At 40.2% G+C, this 19,667-nt stretch overlaps 1 protein-coding gene across 3 annotated transcripts in view; it reads right to left on the reverse strand.

The window, feature by feature from the left end:
• The window catches only part of LOC146714035 (uncharacterized), a 61,673-nt gene that overhangs the window by 17,154 nt on the left and 24,852 nt on the right, over positions 1-19,667 (reverse strand). For all 3 annotated transcript variants that reach the window (XM_085450627.1, XM_085450625.1, XM_085450626.1), the window contains 17 exons: positions 18,331-18,483; positions 18,047-18,178; positions 17,725-17,772; positions 17,055-17,180; positions 16,462-16,588; positions 13,947-14,117; positions 13,838-13,872; positions 13,480-13,644; positions 13,226-13,366; positions 12,211-12,249; positions 11,989-12,129; positions 9,269-9,348; positions 9,123-9,146; positions 8,533-8,881; positions 7,800-7,853; positions 4,935-7,580; positions 4,767-4,845 (listed from right to left, as the gene is read on the reverse strand). In XM_085450627.1, coding sequence (XP_085306753.1) covers positions 4,767-4,845; positions 4,935-7,580; positions 7,800-7,853; positions 8,533-8,881; positions 9,123-9,146; positions 9,269-9,348; positions 11,989-12,129; positions 12,211-12,249; positions 13,226-13,366; positions 13,480-13,644; positions 13,838-13,872; positions 13,947-14,117; positions 16,462-16,588; positions 17,055-17,180; positions 17,725-17,772; positions 18,047-18,178; positions 18,331-18,483 — 4,510 coding nt within the window. The remainder of the gene's footprint in view (positions 1-4,766; positions 4,846-4,934; positions 7,581-7,799; positions 7,854-8,532; positions 8,882-9,122; positions 9,147-9,268; positions 9,349-11,988; positions 12,130-12,210; positions 12,250-13,225; positions 13,367-13,479; positions 13,645-13,837; positions 13,873-13,946; positions 14,118-16,461; positions 16,589-17,054; positions 17,181-17,724; positions 17,773-18,046; positions 18,179-18,330; positions 18,484-19,667) is intronic.

Here is a 19,667-nt window from a genome sequence, read left to right on the forward strand (position 1 = left end):
GTGTCTTTTATACAGATGATGAGTTCAAACAGGTGCCATTCATACAGGTAACGAGTGGGGGACAGAAAAGCGTCTTACAGAAGACGTTACAGGTCTGTGAGAGCCAGAGATTTTCCATGTTTGAGGTGACCAAATACTTATTTTCCACCCTGATTTACAAATAAATTCTTTACAAATCCTACCATGTGAATTCATGGATTTCTTTTTCACATTCTGTCTCTCACAGTTGAAGTGTACCTCTGGTGCAAATTACTGACCTCTGTCATCATTTTAAGTGGGGGAACTTGCACAATCGGTGGCTGACTAAATACTTTTTTGCCCCACTGTATGTGTGTGTATGTGTGTATGTGTGTCTCGACCTCAAATGCATTCTGTCTCCCCTCGCCAACTAAACTCATGACCTCTTAGCAGATAGAAGCCACTCTCATATGTGTAACAACCTAACTGAAACTATATACGAAATGTATTGAATAAATGCTTTAATCAAATGCCACTAGATACAGTTTGTAACTATATACATCCAGAGAGATGGCAATTGAAAAGCCAACACACTAAGTAGCTGATTAGTACGTTATTATAAACAAACAAACAAAATAAACAAATATTTAAACAGCCATTCCTTCAGTGATGAATATCAATGATATCTGGCCTTATGGAACTCACACAGTGGAGCCATTTTCCCCAGTGTTTTACATATTTCTCATACTCAAAATTCACTAAAATAAGTAATCTTTTCCATATTATGAATCTCCAAAGTTACATCAATACAGCTGTTTAATGTTGGTGGAACCTTTTGGTCAGTGCCTTTTTATTTGCAGCTAGCAGCACACAAAGTAAGTATTTATCCATACCCTTTATGTCTGAGGGTATGTATTCTAAAAATATGGATTTGAAATCAAAGTGTAAATATGTACTAAATGTGTTTTGCATCACTGTATGGACGTCTATCCAGTAATTCTTAATATTCTTACAAACCGAAATTATATGGTAGTGGTGTGAGGTTTCGTAGCCACAGTTCCTCCAACATTCACAACTTCCATCATCATAATGCGCCTTTAAAGCTGGGGTAATGAAAAAACAAGCAAAACCTTTCTAGCTGAACTTCCAAATATGTGATTTTGTTCTTCTCCAATGAAAAGAACAAATGTTTTGCCATTCCTCTTCTGTAATCACCAGACCTCCCTCTTTCTCCCATCTTTCTTTTATATACTTGGTTGAATAATTGCTGAGATCATGAAGACTTTTGTATATTTGTGAGATTACACCTTTCCTAATTTCTGACTTATGAGCATTTAAAAAGAGTTGGATAAATGGCCTCGCTGTAGTAGGTATTTGGTTTTTAATGTTTCGAGTATAAAAGTTTCTTAACTGTAAGTATCTATAGTGGTTTTGGTTTTCTAAATGAAATGTTTGCTTTAAAGTTTGGAAACTCACAATTTCATCTTCCTTTACAATACCGCATATGAATGTAATTCCTTTACCTATCCAGTTTTTAAAACTAGGGTCTACATGATTTGGTGTAAATTCCGAATCATATGCACACCATTTTAATATTTTTATATTCTTCTGCAGCTTATTTTCTTTTGCCACCATTTTCCAAACACCTAGTGTGGCCTTTAGCCAAGGATTTCTTATTTTGGAAATGTAGTCCTGTAGATTTCTACCTGTATGTGCATATTGGTTATTGTTTTGCATTCAATTTCCTTCCAACACTGCCCTGCTCATTGCTGAAGTATAGTTTTGGGGGGGAAATTGATGTCCATAAAGACAATATTGATTTGTAAATGATTAACTAACAATTTTGTGTTTGTGCTTAAAGTGCTTTGGCACTCTTTGGCAATATTGTAGACAATATTAAACTTAATCATCACATCAGCCTCCTCTGACGACCTGTTTGCTGCTGCCTGCCGCTGAAAGGCAGTGGCGAGAGGGGACACTTGCGCAGTGCATTCATCACGACATATGTGTTTTCTGGATACATTGTGCTTTTTCAGCGTTCAGAGGTTGATGGCTCTGTGTCAGAGCACTGGCTATGAATTTCAGACGGATCAGGACTTAACAAAAAAGTTATCAATAGTTCTTTTCATCTTTTCTCATTACCCACAGCTACATCCACTTCTATTGGGCCTAGGCTACTCACTAGGGCTGGGTATCATCACTGATTTCTATGACATGAAGGAAATTTTCCTGGCCTGGCTTTTTATAGCAGATAAATATAAGAGAAATATTAAAAAATATTACCATAAACCGTTTATTTTGCGACACCACGAAACAAACGATAGCGTAAAATGAAACGATAGATGTTTTTATATCGTCATCCGATATATATCGTTATATCGAACAGCCCTAATGTCAGAGGGAATTCATGACGATGTTTATCAAATGTGAAGCGCAGTTTGCTGCTTCTTTTGCTGCTGGATCAGTGAATTTTGGTCTGAGAGAGACAAAACCTGCTAGGGCTGAACGATATATCGCATTTGCGATAATATCGCGACATGATCAAGTGCAATTTTCTAACCGCAAAGGCTGCGATTATACTCTGGACATGTCCAAATTCATGGGCTGCATCCTCCTGAGGCCGCATTTGTAGACCGATTACGTCACAGCGACGCGCCGAAGGCTGTCCAAATTACTACCATATCCCAGAATTCATAGCGCGGCCCAGCCAAACTCCAGTTTCCAGCAATGGCGGCCGCTACTAAGTTTTAAAATTACTCATACTAATCTTTCAGGGTCACAAAATAAACTTTTAACATATTTTCAGGCGAGAAAGTAGTTGTGTAAACATCAAATATCTGCTCGGTTTATCAAGATATCCCATATTTGCAAAAGTGCTTCGACGTTTTCAGAGGCGTCTGCTACCCACCAGCTCGACAGCTAGCCGGGAGCTCGAGGGTTACTGATGCGGCCGAGAACGGCACAACTCCCGGCACATCATTTTCAGATCACCACGGAGTTTCGCTGCTCGGGTTAAACGTAATATATAAGTCACTTAGACAACCTAAAAATGTTATTGTTGGGCTTTTTTCAGTGTTTTGTTTGTTCGTGAGTAAATCGGTTTGGCTGAGATTAAAGTTATTAGATTAGATAAAATAAAACTTTATTAATCCCCCGGGTGGGTTCCTCCTTGGTTTTCACACAGCTGACTAAACGTCAAACAGAAAACTTATTAAACAGAAGTATGAGACAGTCGAGAATTTACACCAGTGTCTGGTTATATTTTAGATAGCAAGAAGCAGACGGCCGAGTTTATTAAACTCCACCGAGACAGCGGTGACGCTAATCAGAACTAGACCGTCCAATTTCACGCCTTTAAATTTTAAAGGCGTGTTTGTGTGTGTGTTTATACAATTGCTATTATGTTTGCACTTTATGTGTAATGTTACTGACTGCAGAGATCAGTAAGATGTGTGTATTTTTTATTTATTAGTTTTATTTATTTAATATTATTTTTTAATTTAATGACTGTCTAGTAGTTCACAGATGTCGAAAAACTGAGTGTGGTAAAGCCACTGATTTTGTTTATGTATATTTCTGCAATCTGCACATTGTACTGACTTTCATTTTAATGTTTACACCAGGGTTCCTTGTCAGCACTTTATGCTCAGATGTTTGTAAGCTAAAAATAAACTATTGTGTATGTTCAAATATACTGTTGTGATTGAAGAAGTTAAATAAAAATGTCAGTCATCAATTCATGCATCACCTCATGTCATCATAACAGAGGTCTGTCTTCCAGGAAAGAACAGTTTAAAATTAATGTAATATAGTATTGGCCATACTATATGATGTATTGCTTGTCTTTGTTTAATAATACAGAAGACAAAGACCTTAAAAAATAATCGCATATCGCATCGCAATCGCAATATTGGGGCAAAAAATCGCAATTAGATTATTTTCCATAATCGTTCAGCCCTAAAACCTGCTACTCAGAATCAAGAAAAAAAAAAAGACAAACACAAAGCGCAGACCCACCAACGCATCAGAATCAGTGAGCTGTCGGCTTTCAGCCCGACGGTGTGTCCGTGTACAGGCCGTTGGGTGAGAAAGCCGAGAAAGAGAAAGCTGATTCTGATGTGTCGGGTCCGCTCTGTGTTTACATCTTTGTGTGGAATCAGTTTCTCTGCTCTCGTTTGCTGTTTGGTGGTTGTTGAAATAGTTTTGTGAGCTTTAACCCGAGATTCTGGTGTTTCTGGCAAAATACATTTATATTTAAAACTCTATTCAGGATTTAATGAATCAATATCGCTTAATTCAAGATACTCAACTCTCTCTATCCACCTGCACTTTCAAACATGTACTAAAGACTACAGGAATATCTGGACTTTCAGAGTTGCAGAGACTTTTTTTTTTTGTTACTCGAACAGCTGGTCGCACCGGTGTGACCTAAGGTTTATTTTAGTCGCACCATTGAAAAATTTGGTCACATTTGTGACGCACTCTAGAGCCCTGCCAACAAAAACTATGCTGTACACATTCGCTTCTCCTCCACAAAATCTGACCGTGCAAATCAAACTCTGTTGAGGTGGTGGTTTGAGTGTGTGACTAGGATGCCTCCTGGGAGACTCCTAGGTGCTTTGGTTTACATTTCTTCAGTTCTGAACAGCAGAGCAGGCTTTCTTGTTCAAGGTCATTTGATGTCCTATTGGGAGGATAGGGCAGATCCAGCAATGAGGCTATCAGGGAAGTCTGAACTTCCGACTGCCCCCACGACCCGAACTCGAACAAGCAGTTAAAAAAATGGATGGATGGAGAATGAAACTGACCTGTTTCATCATGTTTGCGTTTAGCAGATCCTGATGTCTTCTCTGCTTCCTCTTTTACCTCAGCTGCTGTCGCAAAAGTCTAAAAACAAAGACACGAAATCACGACCATCGAGTTTTCTGTTTTTACTAAAGAGGAAACAAAGATGCTCAAATAAATCTCAACATTACCTCTATGTCTGCGGCCTCCACCGATTGGCTCTCCTGTGTTGGTGGGCGGGGCTCCACTGTGCTTTCCTCTGCCTTTTCCCCCTCCTCCTCTTCTTCTTCTTCAACAATCTCATCCAGAGTGATGAGCTCTGCAGGTTCTCCCTTGGTGATCTCCCTGCTCCAGTCCTGACCCTCCACTGCTCTTTCCTCCCCAGCATCATCTGCTCCCACCTCATCCAGAGTGACCAGCTCCAGGGTGTCTTCCTCCAGATTTGTCTTTTCTTCTGGTGCAGCAGCCTCACTTTGGGACCCAGTGGCCTCTTTAGTATCTGTTTTTGGCTTCTCTTCCTTCGTTGCTGTACCAGACTCGTCTTCAGTAGATAGAGCATCACTAACCTCAGCAGTGTGATCCAAACACTCCTCTTTATCGACCACCTCCTCATCATCTGCATTTTTTGGCGATGCTGAGTCTTTATCGTCTTTAGGCACTGTTGGCTCTTCTGTACTCTGGTCTTTCAAAGGCTCATTGTCAGCCGTCTCATCCTCAACCAAGTAAACAATCTGATAAATGGCCTCCTCCTCATCAGCCACTTTACTAGATGCAGCATTCTTTAAGGCAGCTTGTTTTTTAGTTACTTTAGTATCCTTCTTTGGTCTTCCCCTTCTTCTTTTTTCCGGAGTTTTGGCCCGTTCATCCTTAATAACTTCATCCTGCACTGGGTCTACTATTGTAAAGGTGGCATTCTCCTCGCTCTTCTTTGTTGGTGTGCTCTCTTTCACTTGAGTCTGCTGAGGTTCCTCCTTGTTTGGTTCCTGAGAATCTCTGGCAGGTGTCGGCCTCCTTCTCGTTGGTGTCTTGTCTTTTTTTGAGACGTCTTCTTCAGTTTCTCTTCCTCCTCTGGTTGACCTTGTTGTGATGGTTGGTTCGTTCATGGCAGCCTTACCCTCCACTGAGTCTAGGATCTCGGACGTAGATTCCTCTTCCCTGACGGTTTTTATACATGTAACTGTGGAAGTTGGCGTCTTTTTATTGTCTTTGTTTCCTCTGGCCGACCTCCTTCTACCAGGCCTCTCTGTGGTGGAGACATCTTGAACAAATTCATCTTCAACAGAATCCACTACCTCAAAGATCATCTCCTCCTGTGTCTCTTTCTCCTCTCTTTTAGATGTTCTTGTTCTCGGTCTACCCCTCCTTGTTGGTCTTTCAGCTTGTTTAGCCACTTCAACGTCTTTCTTGGTTTTTTCCTCCTTGTTCTCAGCCTCTGCCTGGGTCTCTGTGGTCGGTGGCTCTTCTTCCACAGAATCAATTACCTGGTAAGCTTCTTCCTCTTCTTCAGTTCCTTCAGTGACTGCTTTCGAAGTATTAAGTTTCTTCTCGTCATCTTCTCCTCTGGTGTGATCATTGACTGAATCTAACTTCTCAGAGGCTTTCTGTTTAGTAACATCTGCTGAACTGCCTTTGTTTTCTTGTTTTTCATTATTTAGAGTTTGGCAAAATGCTTTGGAAGCTTTGCTTGATTTTTCTGAGAGCATCTCCTCATTCATTTCTTTTCCATCTCCACTGGACCTTGGAGTTTGGTTCATGCTTGGATCCAACCCTTCTTTTTTATCAGCTGCATCTGGTTCTTGAATCTTTTCCTCAGACAGCTGCTTTGCTGTGGCAACTTCATCTTTGACCAGATGACTGTCCGCTTGGACTGTACTGGCTTGGTCTTCACTAACGTTGTCTATCACATAGAGAGGAGCATCCGTTTCTGTTTTACTGGACTCCTCTGAGCCTTTATCATCAATGCTGTTCAAGACCTGACTTTCCCCCTCATGCGAACTCTGGGTTTGCTCAGGCCCTGATGACTCTGTTTTAGTCTCTTGGTTTGAGTCTTCATCTATCTGTTCATCTGTTGGCTCGTCGATCGAATCAAGGATCTGGTAACTTTCACCATCATCCTCCTCCTCCTGTGGATATTTCCCCGCATTGTCTTTTTCCCCATCTTCTTTGCTTTTCTTTGACTCTTTGTGTGCGTCATTCTTACATTCAGTCTCCAGAGTCTGTGTTTGGCTCTTCATCCCTAATCCCTCTCCCTCTGCAGGTGGCTGTGTCTCTGATGATGTTTCCATTTTAGTTTGATTTTCCTTTGCTGACACTTTGAGGTCAGACTTTGTTGCTGCACTCTCCTCTGTTAGCTCTGCAGCAGCGGTTGATGCCATTTTTGAACGGGTCCTATAACCCGAGGACAAAGAATGCGTCAATTTGTCTGGAGGTTTGCTTGGCTGTGTTTTCTCACCAGAAAAGGAAACAGGCTTACTGACACTCACAGAGGATTCGGGTTTGGTGGATTCAAATGAGTCTTTACTTTTTCGTAGTGATGAGGTTGAACTGCTTTTCTCAGAAAATTTCGTGGGCTTGGATGAGGGAGAGGCTGAGCTGCTGGAGTCTTTGGAGGACCCTGCTGAGGTTCGTTTGGAAGCAGGAGATGCAGCTGAACTTTGACTTTCTGCATTCTCTGTGGACTTTGGCTTAGTTGAAGAGGAGCTTTCACCATTGGGGTCTGCGTCTGCTGCGTCATCGTTAATTTCATCAACAGTGACAAAGTCGTCCACATTGAAATCCAGCTCACCAAAAGGGCGGCTCTCTGAAGAAACTTTCTTCTTTAAATTATCAACTTGAACCTAGATGGAAAAACCAAAAACAGTCTGTGGAGCCATGAAACACCTTACCCTGTAATCAGAGTGTAACTATCAACAAATGTCCCTCTGTCCACAAAAACCTCCTATATGACCAGTAACCACATGACCAATATTCTCAGAGTGATTAAGCGTTTGAGTTAGCCCAGCCGCCCACCCCCACCACCCACAAGAGAAATCCTCGTGGGTCTGATGAACTTTTACCTTTTCGTTTGGTGCGTCTTCATCCTGTGCCCTACTAGGGCTGCTGATTTTGCTCTGGAAATGAAGATAAGAAAAAAATTTTACTGAATTAATTTCGTATTATTCTGTGCTGGTTTTGATAAACACCTAAAATATAGCCTGAAAGGTGTTTAATGAGTGGTGACGCCAAAAATTGGACATACACAAGCTTGCAAAAAATAAATAAGACTATATGTAGTGATGACCTTCGCTTTAATTTATCTGTTCCAGAAATAATGCAAATCTAAAAATGGTATCTTCCTCATTAGTATAGTGGACAGTATCTCCGCCTGTCACAATGGGGAGTGAGTAATCTCCTTCTCTGCTCTGCCTTCGGCTGATCAGGTGTCACAGACGTAAACTGCCAGTCTACTACTTATGTGAAATACAGACTTCGAAAACACTTTCCCCGTGATCGGAAGGTCGGGGGTTCAAATCCACTAAACGGCTACTCTGAGCAAGGTACGCCTGCTTAGTGGCTGCCCACTGCTTCACTGAGTGAACGGGTCAAATGCAAAGAGAGTAATTTCCCCAGGGGGATCAATAAAGTATACATTATTGTTATTATTATCAGCATTAATTATTCATACAGCCTGCAGCTTTACCGCAACAATCAACAGTGTACTACTATACAATGCTCATATGTGATCTCCAACATAAGGCTTTTAGTGTCTTAAGATATTTTGGGACAACACAGTGAAATTTAAAGTGTTACCTCTCTTTCCTTGCTCTGTGCCCTACTTTCTCGACCCTGTCTATGCTCACGAAGCGCCGCTGTAATGGCCATGAAAAGGTCCTCGTTGATGCGATGAAGTTTTGAGTCTTTTTCCTCAGACTTGACTGGGCTTGTTGCTGAAGGAGCAGTGCTAGAAGCGGCGGGGGCGGCGTTTGCATCAGGAGTAGTGACCAAAGTTTGTGGTGGCCCCTCTTCCTTCACTGCTGCTTTCTGGCCTTGCTCACTTGGCTGCGGGACAGCGGTCGATTCTGCGGCCTTCTCGGTTTCCAGTTCGAGGTTAAGTGTGTTCTCACCCGAGTCTTGCAGACGCTGTTTCAGACTCTTCAAACTGAATTTAAAAGCAAAGATGCCAGTAGGTTACTATGAAAAGAGGTTCGTTGTCACAAAATGTTAATGTGAAATAAGAAATTCCATTTCAAATTTCTAATCTAGAGTTGCTTATGTCTAAATCACACTCTTCTCTTTCTGGATCTTTGGGAACTGTTTACTATAGCACAACCTTGAGGAGTGTAGCAGTCATCATGACTGTTTTGACTCTGCCATTAAACCTGAAAATGAAAGATACTCACGACTCAATACGTCCGACTTTACTCCTATGAAGAGGAGAGAAAAAAGCACAAGGTCAGACAAGCATGAAGACACTTTAAAGAAAAAAAACACACAGTCTAAAATCAATTTCCTCTTTGTCTCACTTCTGATTGTGGGACACACTTACCAAGAAGATAAATAGTCCTTGGTGACATTGCTCTCCATCACCTGTGTTAATCCACCAGGTTCAGCCATCTCAATGCATATCTGAGAAAACAGAAAGATATTACATCAGTGACAGTACAATTGTTTTCTTCCTGAGGATATTTGAGCAACACAGTGGTACTCAAAGGGTGCGCTACAGGCCCAATTTGTGAAAGTAACAGGACAGAGGTCCTGGCGAGTTTCTTTACTGCCCTCTACGATAGTACAACATTTTGTTAAAAGAACAAAAAAATCTTGATGTTTCAAACTTGCAAATGGAAAATAAGCGCAAACATATTTCTATACTTTTGTAAAGTTTTTGATTAGAGAATAAAACCACTGAGCAAGAAACAATAAAAGAATAACTTAGTGCTGCCTCAAACTGCAGGCATCTTCCCTGCTAGATGGGCCAGGACGAAAGGCTGGACAGGTCATAAGATTATCACTTGGTTGAGAACTTAGTGCATTTCAGGCAGTCCTTCACCAGTATTTGCAAAGGCATGTAAAATTCAGATTGCCTGCTGCAGGGACTGTCTGAATATTAAAACTTGCTGAACTAGTGTTAAAAAAACAAAGTCTCCTTCAGACTCATTTAAAATGTTTCTCAATGTTAAAAGTCTTGCTTAAAGCTGGAAACAGAATAAAATAAGATAAACTTAAAAACATAGTTTAAAAACCACTTGATCATCACAGTATAAGAAAGTTACACCACTTAAACTTTTTTAATGTCTTCATTTTCCATGTTAACCACTTATTGCTCTCTTTATCCTCCCTGATTGAATTTTTTCTGATTTTCACTGTTGGTGGAATTGGGCATGCAGCTCACTCAGGTTGCATAGGCAGTCCAGCTCCTCCTGAATGGCAGTCACAAGAAGATCTGCCGTGTCTAACAGTGCGGCCTCAACAGTGTGGAGAAAATATTAGGAGATGGTGTGTTATAATGGTTTGTAGTGATGGGATTTCCAACTCTTTTTAGAGAACCGGTTCTTTCGGCTCGGATCACTAAAAATTTTGAATTTTTGTAATCATCTTGTCCTTTTGGGGTATAATAAAACACATTTTTTGAAGATTACATTTGTGCCTGTGTGTTCCTGGCTGCTTGGTTCATGACAGGGCCATAGAAGAGCAATGACCATTCAGCAGGTATCCTCTACTTTGTACAAGGAGAAGGACTGCTAAAGCCAAACTGAAGTTCTCTGAATTCTAACTGACTGTTATTCTGCAATGATGAAGTGCAATGTTCCCTCTAATTTTTCATGTGTCTGAGCGAATGCACAAATTCCATGAACGGTCCCTTGGACCACTGTGAGCAACAGCAGACGTGTGCACTGTGGTCACGCCAGCAACGAATCCATCCAAGTTACATGGTTTATTAAAAATAGTCAAATTACAGCATTTACATTTATGTTAGACTACTTTTAATTAACTGCTTTAACCCACTTATAATGAAAATTAGAAAAGAAATCGTGTTCATGATCTGTGTAGTATGTTAACGCTATTGGAAGTAAAAATAACTTTTTGAAAACAACTTTCTTTTTTGTTAGATTATAAAGCTCTGACTTGTATTATGAGTCTGTGGTCTGGTAGAGAGTCCTGTAACTCTCTGACTGCAAAATACAGTATATAATGACCAATGTTGGGCAATTAATTATATAGTTCTTCACAAAGTAACTGAGTTATGCAAACAAAGGTTTTTGCAGCTGTTTACCCCAAAATGCAGTCCAGGCTTCTTTTAAACAAACATTTCAAACTATTTACAGAACAATCAGCTGTTCTGCATCAAATTTGATGCCAAACAAATTTTTTGTGCCACTCCAAAACATCCCCCTTCCTAACCAACTAAATGCCATGTTGCCATATCATTTTTTTGATTGGTCTAGATGGTACATTTTTCCACCAATAGGAAAGGGTGGGGTTTTTTTGGTTTTGTTTTTGCTCACAGGCTCAGAGTGCTTTCAAATGTTTTCCTTATAAAACGCAGTTTTTACCGTTTCTTCCCGCAGTAAATATAAACAACGGTAGTATTCAGGAAGAAAACCAAACATTGCATATATTTTATCATAACTCTGGTTTTACGTGGCCAATCAACACAATTTAAAAACTGGTGTAACGTCCACACGTTTTCCGTCAATTGTTCCGTCTGTCCTGCTCACATCTCCAATGGTTGTACACGTTGTCATTAACGTGGCTTCACTCCACAGCAGCCACGCCGCTTTGCTAGCTAAAACACCGGTGTTGGCACATAAGGACGCTGTCATAGCCTGTCAGCGACGTTGATTAGCTGCGTATATACGAATGTGAATCGCATTATTGGCTGGACTATGGGATAAGGTGGCAGCCAGTCACTTACTGACTAACACTGCAAACCACAATTGTTAAAGCTTTAATTTAATTTCAATTCAGGTTAGTTTTTTTTTTTTTAGGTTTTTTCTAACCCTAACCCTAACCCTGTGCGCAGAGACCGTGCCAGAAGTGCGCAATTGCGCACGCGCGCAGCTTAGAGGGAACATTGATCAAGTGTTCCCTTAATTTTATTAAGCAGTTTAAATTGAACCAAACTGTACCAGCTTTGCGGGTGAAATGTAAGGCTTAAAACCTTCTGAAGACTTTTCAGAAAAAGCTGCATTTTAAGAGCAGCAGACACCATAACAAGCCTTGCAGATGTAAAACGTGAAAAATTTGCAGGTGTTTATGAAATCGTACCCTGTTGGCAAGCGGCAAAAATCTGACAAAAGCAGCAATGGGAGCCACCACTTTCATGATCATCATGACAAGGTCCACATTCACCTCGGAGACCTCCACAATCAGCAGCCGGTCCTCCAGAGACTCAGACTCTGGAACATGCTGAAAAACAACCAGTGTTAAGATCAGGGAGACCCGAGCCTGCTGCTTTTACAGGACAGATTTATGTGACTGCTGACTTACAGTGCTGCTCCATTTCATCATGCTTCTGTACATGCTCTCCTGTGAAAAGAGTAGAAGATGAAAGCGGCTCACATCAATTACTTATCCTCTGTTTGTAAAATAACTATTGAATAACTCTCCTCCTGGTTAGAGTGTTTTTAATGTTCTATTGACCCCATTTGATAAGATAAAGATTGGACTCCACTGTAAGTGAGAAGTAACTCGATCCTGGTTTGCATCTTTGTGGCAAAGGATTCATACTTCAGGACAGTAACGACATAACATATAACTGAAGTTTTCCAGGAACTATTTGATGCTATTTGAGTCTCAGTGACTTTCCGCAACAGTCGTCAGACCTCAATTCCTCTTAACATGTAGCTGTGGAGAGAGATCTCACAAAGGGCCTGAATAGCTAGCCCGCAAGGAACCTTAAGATGGGAAACGCTGAAGCTAGAAGGTTAGCAGCAACTGAAGTTTCAAAATAAGTAAGGGCATTGCTTAATAGTCAGTGAAACACTCCATAACCTATGTCTGGGTCTTTAACGTTTACACAGGACTGACTTCACAAGAAGCTCTGTGGAAACTTTAAAGTGGTGGTGGAATGACGTGGGCTGTCGTCTATGAACAGAAAAGTGGATAAAGTTCATGCAGCTTTTGTGCTGCTGTCGCAAAAAGGAAGGAACAAATACAGACAAAATAATAATAAATACTTGATATGAAATTCATGCATATTTTTAGTTTTTCCATTTCTTATTCAGATATTTATCAATAAGTGACTTATATGTATGTATATATTGTGCTATTTCTTACTTCTTGTATTATCTGTCTTTGTTACCGTTTGTACTGTAACCAACGTAATTCCCCCTAGGGATCAATAAAGTATTCTGAGTCTCATTCTATTAATATTAGCCCAGAGAAGGATGATGCTGTGCTCACTCCTTAGAGGAGGAATCTTTTTTGATTGGCATCTGAATAGTTTCAGTGAAACAGGAGCATGCCCCTGATTTAACAGCCCCCGATTGCTCCATTTTCATACCTCACTTGAACCAGGATGCACGTCTTGTAAAACAATGTGGATTCCTAGTCTCCGTCTCCGCTCTTCAACTGTAACTGGATCTTTGAGGTAATCTCTGGCGAAATCGCAGCACGCATCCCAGCTGTTAAAAAACACAAAGGCCTGGAGAGGAAGAAAGGGGACAAAATGATGCAGAGGAAACATTCAATATTAATCATTAAATTGAATTAAATTTGCAAATTTCTCTGTATCAGCCTGCTGGGTCTATTCCTCACCCTCCTCTGCAGTGATAAAACGATTATGTTGTAGTACAGAGTCTGAACAGTCTGATCAGGGAAGTAACGCCACACCAGCTTGGCGACATCCTCCTGTCTGTAGTTTCCTTCTGGCAAACCAGTCAACATGATCGTGGAGAACGTAGAACCTTGAGATTGGGCTTTCTACAAGACACAAGGTTCAAGAACCAAAGTTTATGTGAAGAGAAACTTTGCAGTACTTTTTAAAAAATATATTACTATAACTGACCACATAGAGAAGACAAAATGAAACCAATGAAAAAAATGGACGCCTCTTGGTATTTACTCAAGGATTCCTGTTTAACACATGAAACCTTGGTTTATAAAATGCACTCACCTCAATGTCATCAGGTTCCCTGACAGTTAAATACTCTAGAAGTGTAAAACACACACAGTTAGTAACAGTCAACACTTTATATCTGGAAGTTAATTTTAGTTTCTCTCACCTGGGATTGTGAACCAAGGAGCGACAGTGGGGAACACAAAGGGACTAGTTGTCATTGTGATCCAATATGGTGAAGTGCTGCGTTGTGGGACGGTAATATCTTCTGTTGGGACAGCTGCCCCGTCAACAGCAACATCGCTGTCTGGCAAAGCTTTGTGTGGCAATCTTGGTGCTGCACAAGAAAAAATAAGTTTTGTTTATTTTTTATTTTCTGTGTGTGTGTCAGGTTTTTAACTGACTTTCAGTTTAACTTTAAGCACCTTTACAGATATCCAAGGTATCATAGGCATCAGAGAAAAATGATTAGAGAGTTAGACCAAATGCCAGTCTGAAAAAGTGGAGTTTAAGTAATGGCTCTGGTTCATGTGTCTAGGGCAGAGACAAGCAGAAGGGAATTGACCGCTGATGGACCAAAGATTTCTGGAGGGGCCAATGAGCATCAAAGGATTTGTGGGAAGGAGAATCACAGTGTTAGTGAATCAAAGTTGAGGGAATGTGTTGCAATAATTTATTGTGGATGACGATAAAGCAGCAGTTTTGCATATGTTGCAACCTTTCTCGGACTTCACTTTATCCACAGTCCAGGGAAGAACTGAAAATATATTCATGACTGTTTCACAAACAGAAAGTGAAGGAAAGATTATTATCCAGACTCTGTGTGATAGATGTGATGTGTTTCCATGATGGTGGAGATGGGAGCAGCTGGTGCAGCACTGGAGACAAAATAGATTTTGCAATATCTGGTAGTGAGGAGCCACAGCCCTGAGCTCAATCATACTGTTGAAATTTTTGAGGAAACTTCAGAATAACCGGGGTTACTGGCAGTGTTAGTTATTTCAGACCTGACTACTTGTATTTCAGTATTGATAAAACTGAACTCCGAAAATATCTCTAAGTTCCTCTTTTATGACTTCAGACAGTTCTCCTCGCAGGGGGTTTAGTGTTGGCTTTCAGTTCTTCAGCAGTCATGCCTGCCGTTTCAGTTAGGTCGGATGAGACTTAGTTCGATTCATCTGTATCACGTTGGCGCGTGGTTCTTCAGGCCGTGAGGTGTCTTCTTTCCACCAGAAAGTCTCACAGTAGTCTGTGGTTCAGCCCAATAAGTCCTTATTTTGTTCTCTAAGCAAACTTTAGGAGTTCAGAAAGTGACATTTATAAGAGAATTTTTCAGAATTCTGCAGCTCTACTAAGTTGTGTGTTACACCATGTCTTGCTCTATAGCGCCCGTAATTAGATGGATTTTAATCTGTCTCTAGTATCAGTATGCTTTTGCCACTCCTTGTAATCTTCAACTCACTTGCTTTTTTTGTGCATCACCCACTAAGACGACAATATTTGCCGTATTGTCCAAAGACAAGAGTCTCTTTGGACAATACGACCAATGTATAACATCAGTAACACACTACAACGGCAGGGAATCAAATCCCGCAGTGCCAGACGTGTTCCGCTGCTGAAGCCAGTGCATGTCCAGGCCCGTCTGAAGTTTGCCAGAGAGCACATGGATGATACAGCAGAGGATTGGGAGAATGTCATGTGGTCAGATGAAACCAAAGTAGAACTTTTTGGTATAAACTCAACTCGTCGTGTTTGGAGGACGAAGAATATTGAGTTGCATCCCAAGAGCACCATACCTACTGTGAAGCATGGGGGTGGAAACATCATGCTATGGGGCTGTTTTTCTGCCAAGGGGACAGGACGACTGATCCGTGTTAAGGACAGAATGAATGGGGCCATGTATCGTGAGATTTTGAGCCAAAACCTCCTTCCATCAGTGAGAACTTTGAAGATGAAACGAGGCTGGGTCTTCCAACATGACAATGATCCAAAACACACCGCCCGGGCAACAAAGGAGTGGCTCCGTAAGAAGCATTTGAAAGTCCTGGAGTGGCCTAGCCAGTCTCCAGACCTCAACCCCATAGAAAATCTGTGGCGGGAGTTGAAAGTCCGTGTTGCTCGGCGACATCCCCAAAACATCACTGCTCTCGAGAAGATCTGCATGGAGGAATGGGCCAAAATACCAGCTACTGTGTGTGCAAACCTGGTAAAGACCTATAGTAAACGTTTGACCTCTGTTATTGCCAACAAAGGTTATGTTACAAAGTATTGAGTTGTATTTTTGTTATTGACCAAATACTTATTTTCCACCCTGATTTACGAATAAATTCTTTACAAATCCTACCATGTGAATTCATGGATTTTTTTTTCACATTCTGTCTCTCACAGTTGAAGTGTACCTCTGGTGCAAATTACTGACCTCTGTCATCATTTTAGGTGGGGGAACTTGCACAATCGGTGGCTGACTAAATACTTTTTTGCCCCACTGTACCTCACCCAAAGCAATCCCACAGTACAGGAAGGCCAGCAGGACAAAAGCAGCTACCCTTACCAGACAGGTTTTACAGCCAAAAAAACAACCCACCATATTCAGGGTATTACCAGATGACCTTCCATCAACTTCACCTTTTTTCCCCCGTTTAAATCACATTTATTTAAAATCCCATTCAAAACACACTCACGCAGTGATGTAAATCCACTGTGTGGTATTTCCACCCTTGACAATTTGTGGCCAGTGGCCCGTTTTAGAAGGCTGTACCAAACACCAAGGCGATCAGCATCACACACAGACTCAAATTCAATTAACACCTGAAACACAAGAAAGATAAAATTTACTCTAAACATTTTAATTTCACATTCTAAATGGTAGAAAATGGAACACATGGAAACAGTGAGCTAAGCACAGCTTTATTGTGGAGTTCACTGGATTCAAAAGTCAGAAATCCTGGATCAATGAAGCACTGGAGCCGTGCTCAACGTGACCCCTGCACTAATGCTCTAATGTGATGAACACTAGTGCGCATGAGCATATGAAGAATCATGTGCTACAGCGAACAGATTACCTGCAGTCTCTCTTTACTATCTTTATAGTTTTGCAGTTGTGCTTTCATCAAGATAAGTAGCATCCAAAACCAGTCACATTATCTTGTTTTAATGTGTCTGTCAATTTTGGGGGGATAGTTAAGAATACACTTACATAAACACATACATCTCATACAGCCTTTCACAGACTTTTAAAACATGCACTTGTTGCTGCTTATAAGTGTGTTTATACCTTGTAGAGAAGAGGCAGGTAGTTTCTTACAATACCGATTTTTCCCAAAGCTTCTCTGAGATCCCGGAACTCGTCTGGTGAGATGTTCCTGATGTAGATTGTCCGTTCTCCAATATCTATCCCTATCTGTTTCGATAAACCCGGGTGAACATTAAAACAAACCAGAAACAGTATTTAGTTTAACAATATTTCATGCTTTCTTAAACTACAGTTCCAAGATCAAGGTCATAAGTTTGCACATATAGTCACACAGCAGTATGCACCCTGGCAGCTATCTTCATTATCCAAACAATTTATAATTGCAGCTCTTGCTTTTGTTGATAACATTGTTTGAGAAAATATTTAAACTTAGCTGTGTACACAGAAAACCACTTTTGTCCCTTTCCTGGGTTCTTAGTTTTTTTGCATGTTTCAAATAAAAAGACAAAAACAAAAAAAACAAAAAAAACCCCACATTTTTTTTAAAATACAAAATGCAGTTTTGAATGAGGATTTAACTTATTGCAGGAAAAAAGTTATCCAAACCTTTCCTAGCCATGTGTTAATATATGCTCATATTTTTCAAGGTGTTTTGACTTGGATGTGAGTGCTGCCAGTTATAACTTTATACTCTATACTTTATAAGGTATTCTAGTGTAGTCTGTGTTTCTGAGATATGTGTGCGTGTTACCTTCTTAACATAACACAGCCGATTCATCAGATATATATAAAACTCAAGCTGAAAGAAAAACAAATAGTTAAAAGTCATTACATCAAATAAATGTTGGATTCTGTTAAATTGATTTCAGTTCAAAGAGTATTTTTTATTACTTATAGCCTCTACAAAATATTACATTTTTTTTTTTTTACTTACAACCACATTTTAAATAAATTGAACATCAGCTTGCTTTTAAGGATACTGTTTCCATCAACAAGCAGAAACAGATATTTTCAATTATTTTTAATAACATATCTCACAACAGTAAAGTGTATTATCTAAACACAGTGCTCACCGGGGTCGTTAAAAAATTCTTGCTCTTCACAACCTGCAGTCGAAGTTTAGACCCATTGAGAAAAAAAGGTTTATCTTCTGATGCTAGCACGATGTTTTTGGCTGCCATTGCTGTCGGCATTAGGGCAAAAGCCTGAAGGAAAAACAAACAAACACTGACACACTGCGCTCACAAAATACGTAATAACTAAATGTTAGTTAGGTCGTCTTAGAAAAGACATTTAGAATCCCATTAAAATGAAGGTAATAATCCAGCCCAATGCAAATCCATGGCCTGGTGCTTACCATGCGCGCCTGTGGTATAACGTAGATCGTATCGTCGTAATATTCAAATCTGTGTGGAGTGAGCAGATCGGCGATGTCCTCCTCTTCATAACAGCCATCACGATACTTAGGCAGGTTGCTTATTAACAGCATCTTGCATTTAAGCGAAACAAGCTGTGCAAAAGAAAAGAATAAAGTCAGCGTTTTAGATTAGTTTACAATTGAAGAAATTCCGGACAGAAATCTCAAAAAGGCAAAACATTCAGTTAGAAACAGTGCCTCACTTTGAGCACTGTCTACAACTATGAACACAATGAGGTACATCAGAATAAAATACTGAGTACAAAATGTTTCTGATGCGGATTTTGGTTTGATTTCTTTTTTTTCTTTTTTCTTTTTTAAACATAGTACAGCTCAACCTTGACTCACTGATAAAAAAAAGGCAGTAAGAGTCAGCTATGAAAGTACTTTTCATTTAAGGTGGATCCTTAAAGAGTGATAACTGATTCACAAAAGGCAATGTGTAAACAGCACTACTGCGCTTTTCAAACTCAGGAAGGAAAAACTGTTTCTGTAGTAGACTGTTTAAAAAGAAAAGCTGGGCTTCTATTAATTTGTGAGGAACTTTCATCTCTTATGCTTCTTAAAAGGTTCTTTAGTTTTAAAACAACTTGCTGAGGTATTCAAGCCCCCTACTTAAACCCCTATTTTTTTAAGCACTCAAAACCACCATGTCCTGGATGATTGTGCATATAATTTGAACATTTCAAATTAGCTTTTTAATAACAGACTTTTTTTTTGCCTGTCCCGTTTGGCTCTTTTGCCATCAGAATTATTGTCTAAAGGCGAGGAAAGATGCCCAACGGATTTACTTTACGGATTTACCAAATTGACCATCCCAGCCTTGCCATAATGGTCCATTTGATTCACCTTTTATTGTTTATTTTATTTTCATTTGCTGAATACGGGACAGACTTGACTGGGGGAAAGAAGGGGAGAAGGAAAGGGGGAGAGAAAAAAAAACAGCTGAGAAGAGGGACGGGGGGGGAAGGGCAAAAAAAAAACCCCAAAAACCAACAGAATAAGCAGAGAGAAAAAAAAAATGCATATATCGATCACCTGTTGAGAAAGAAAAAAGAAAACAAGCAGAAGAGAACAAGAGTAATATAATAAACAACATCACAATGATATATGGGAATATGACAGTAAATACTAAATATTAAACATTATTGTGCAGCACATAAGATCAACAGAACACAGTGTGCTTTGAGGTAGGAGCCAAAAGGGGTGTAGTTTGTGGGTGTGATCACCCGTGTGTACACCTGTGAGCATGGACGCGCTTGTTTTTTTAAAAGGTT

Source organism: Copadichromis virginalis, linkage group LG3 (genome assembly GCF_057382275.1).
Source record: "Copadichromis virginalis isolate Kocher_CV1m ecotype Utaka linkage group LG3, C_Virginalis_male_GT1.1, whole genome shotgun sequence".
Classification (NCBI taxonomy): Eukaryota; Metazoa; Chordata; class Actinopteri; order Cichliformes; family Cichlidae; genus Copadichromis; species Copadichromis virginalis.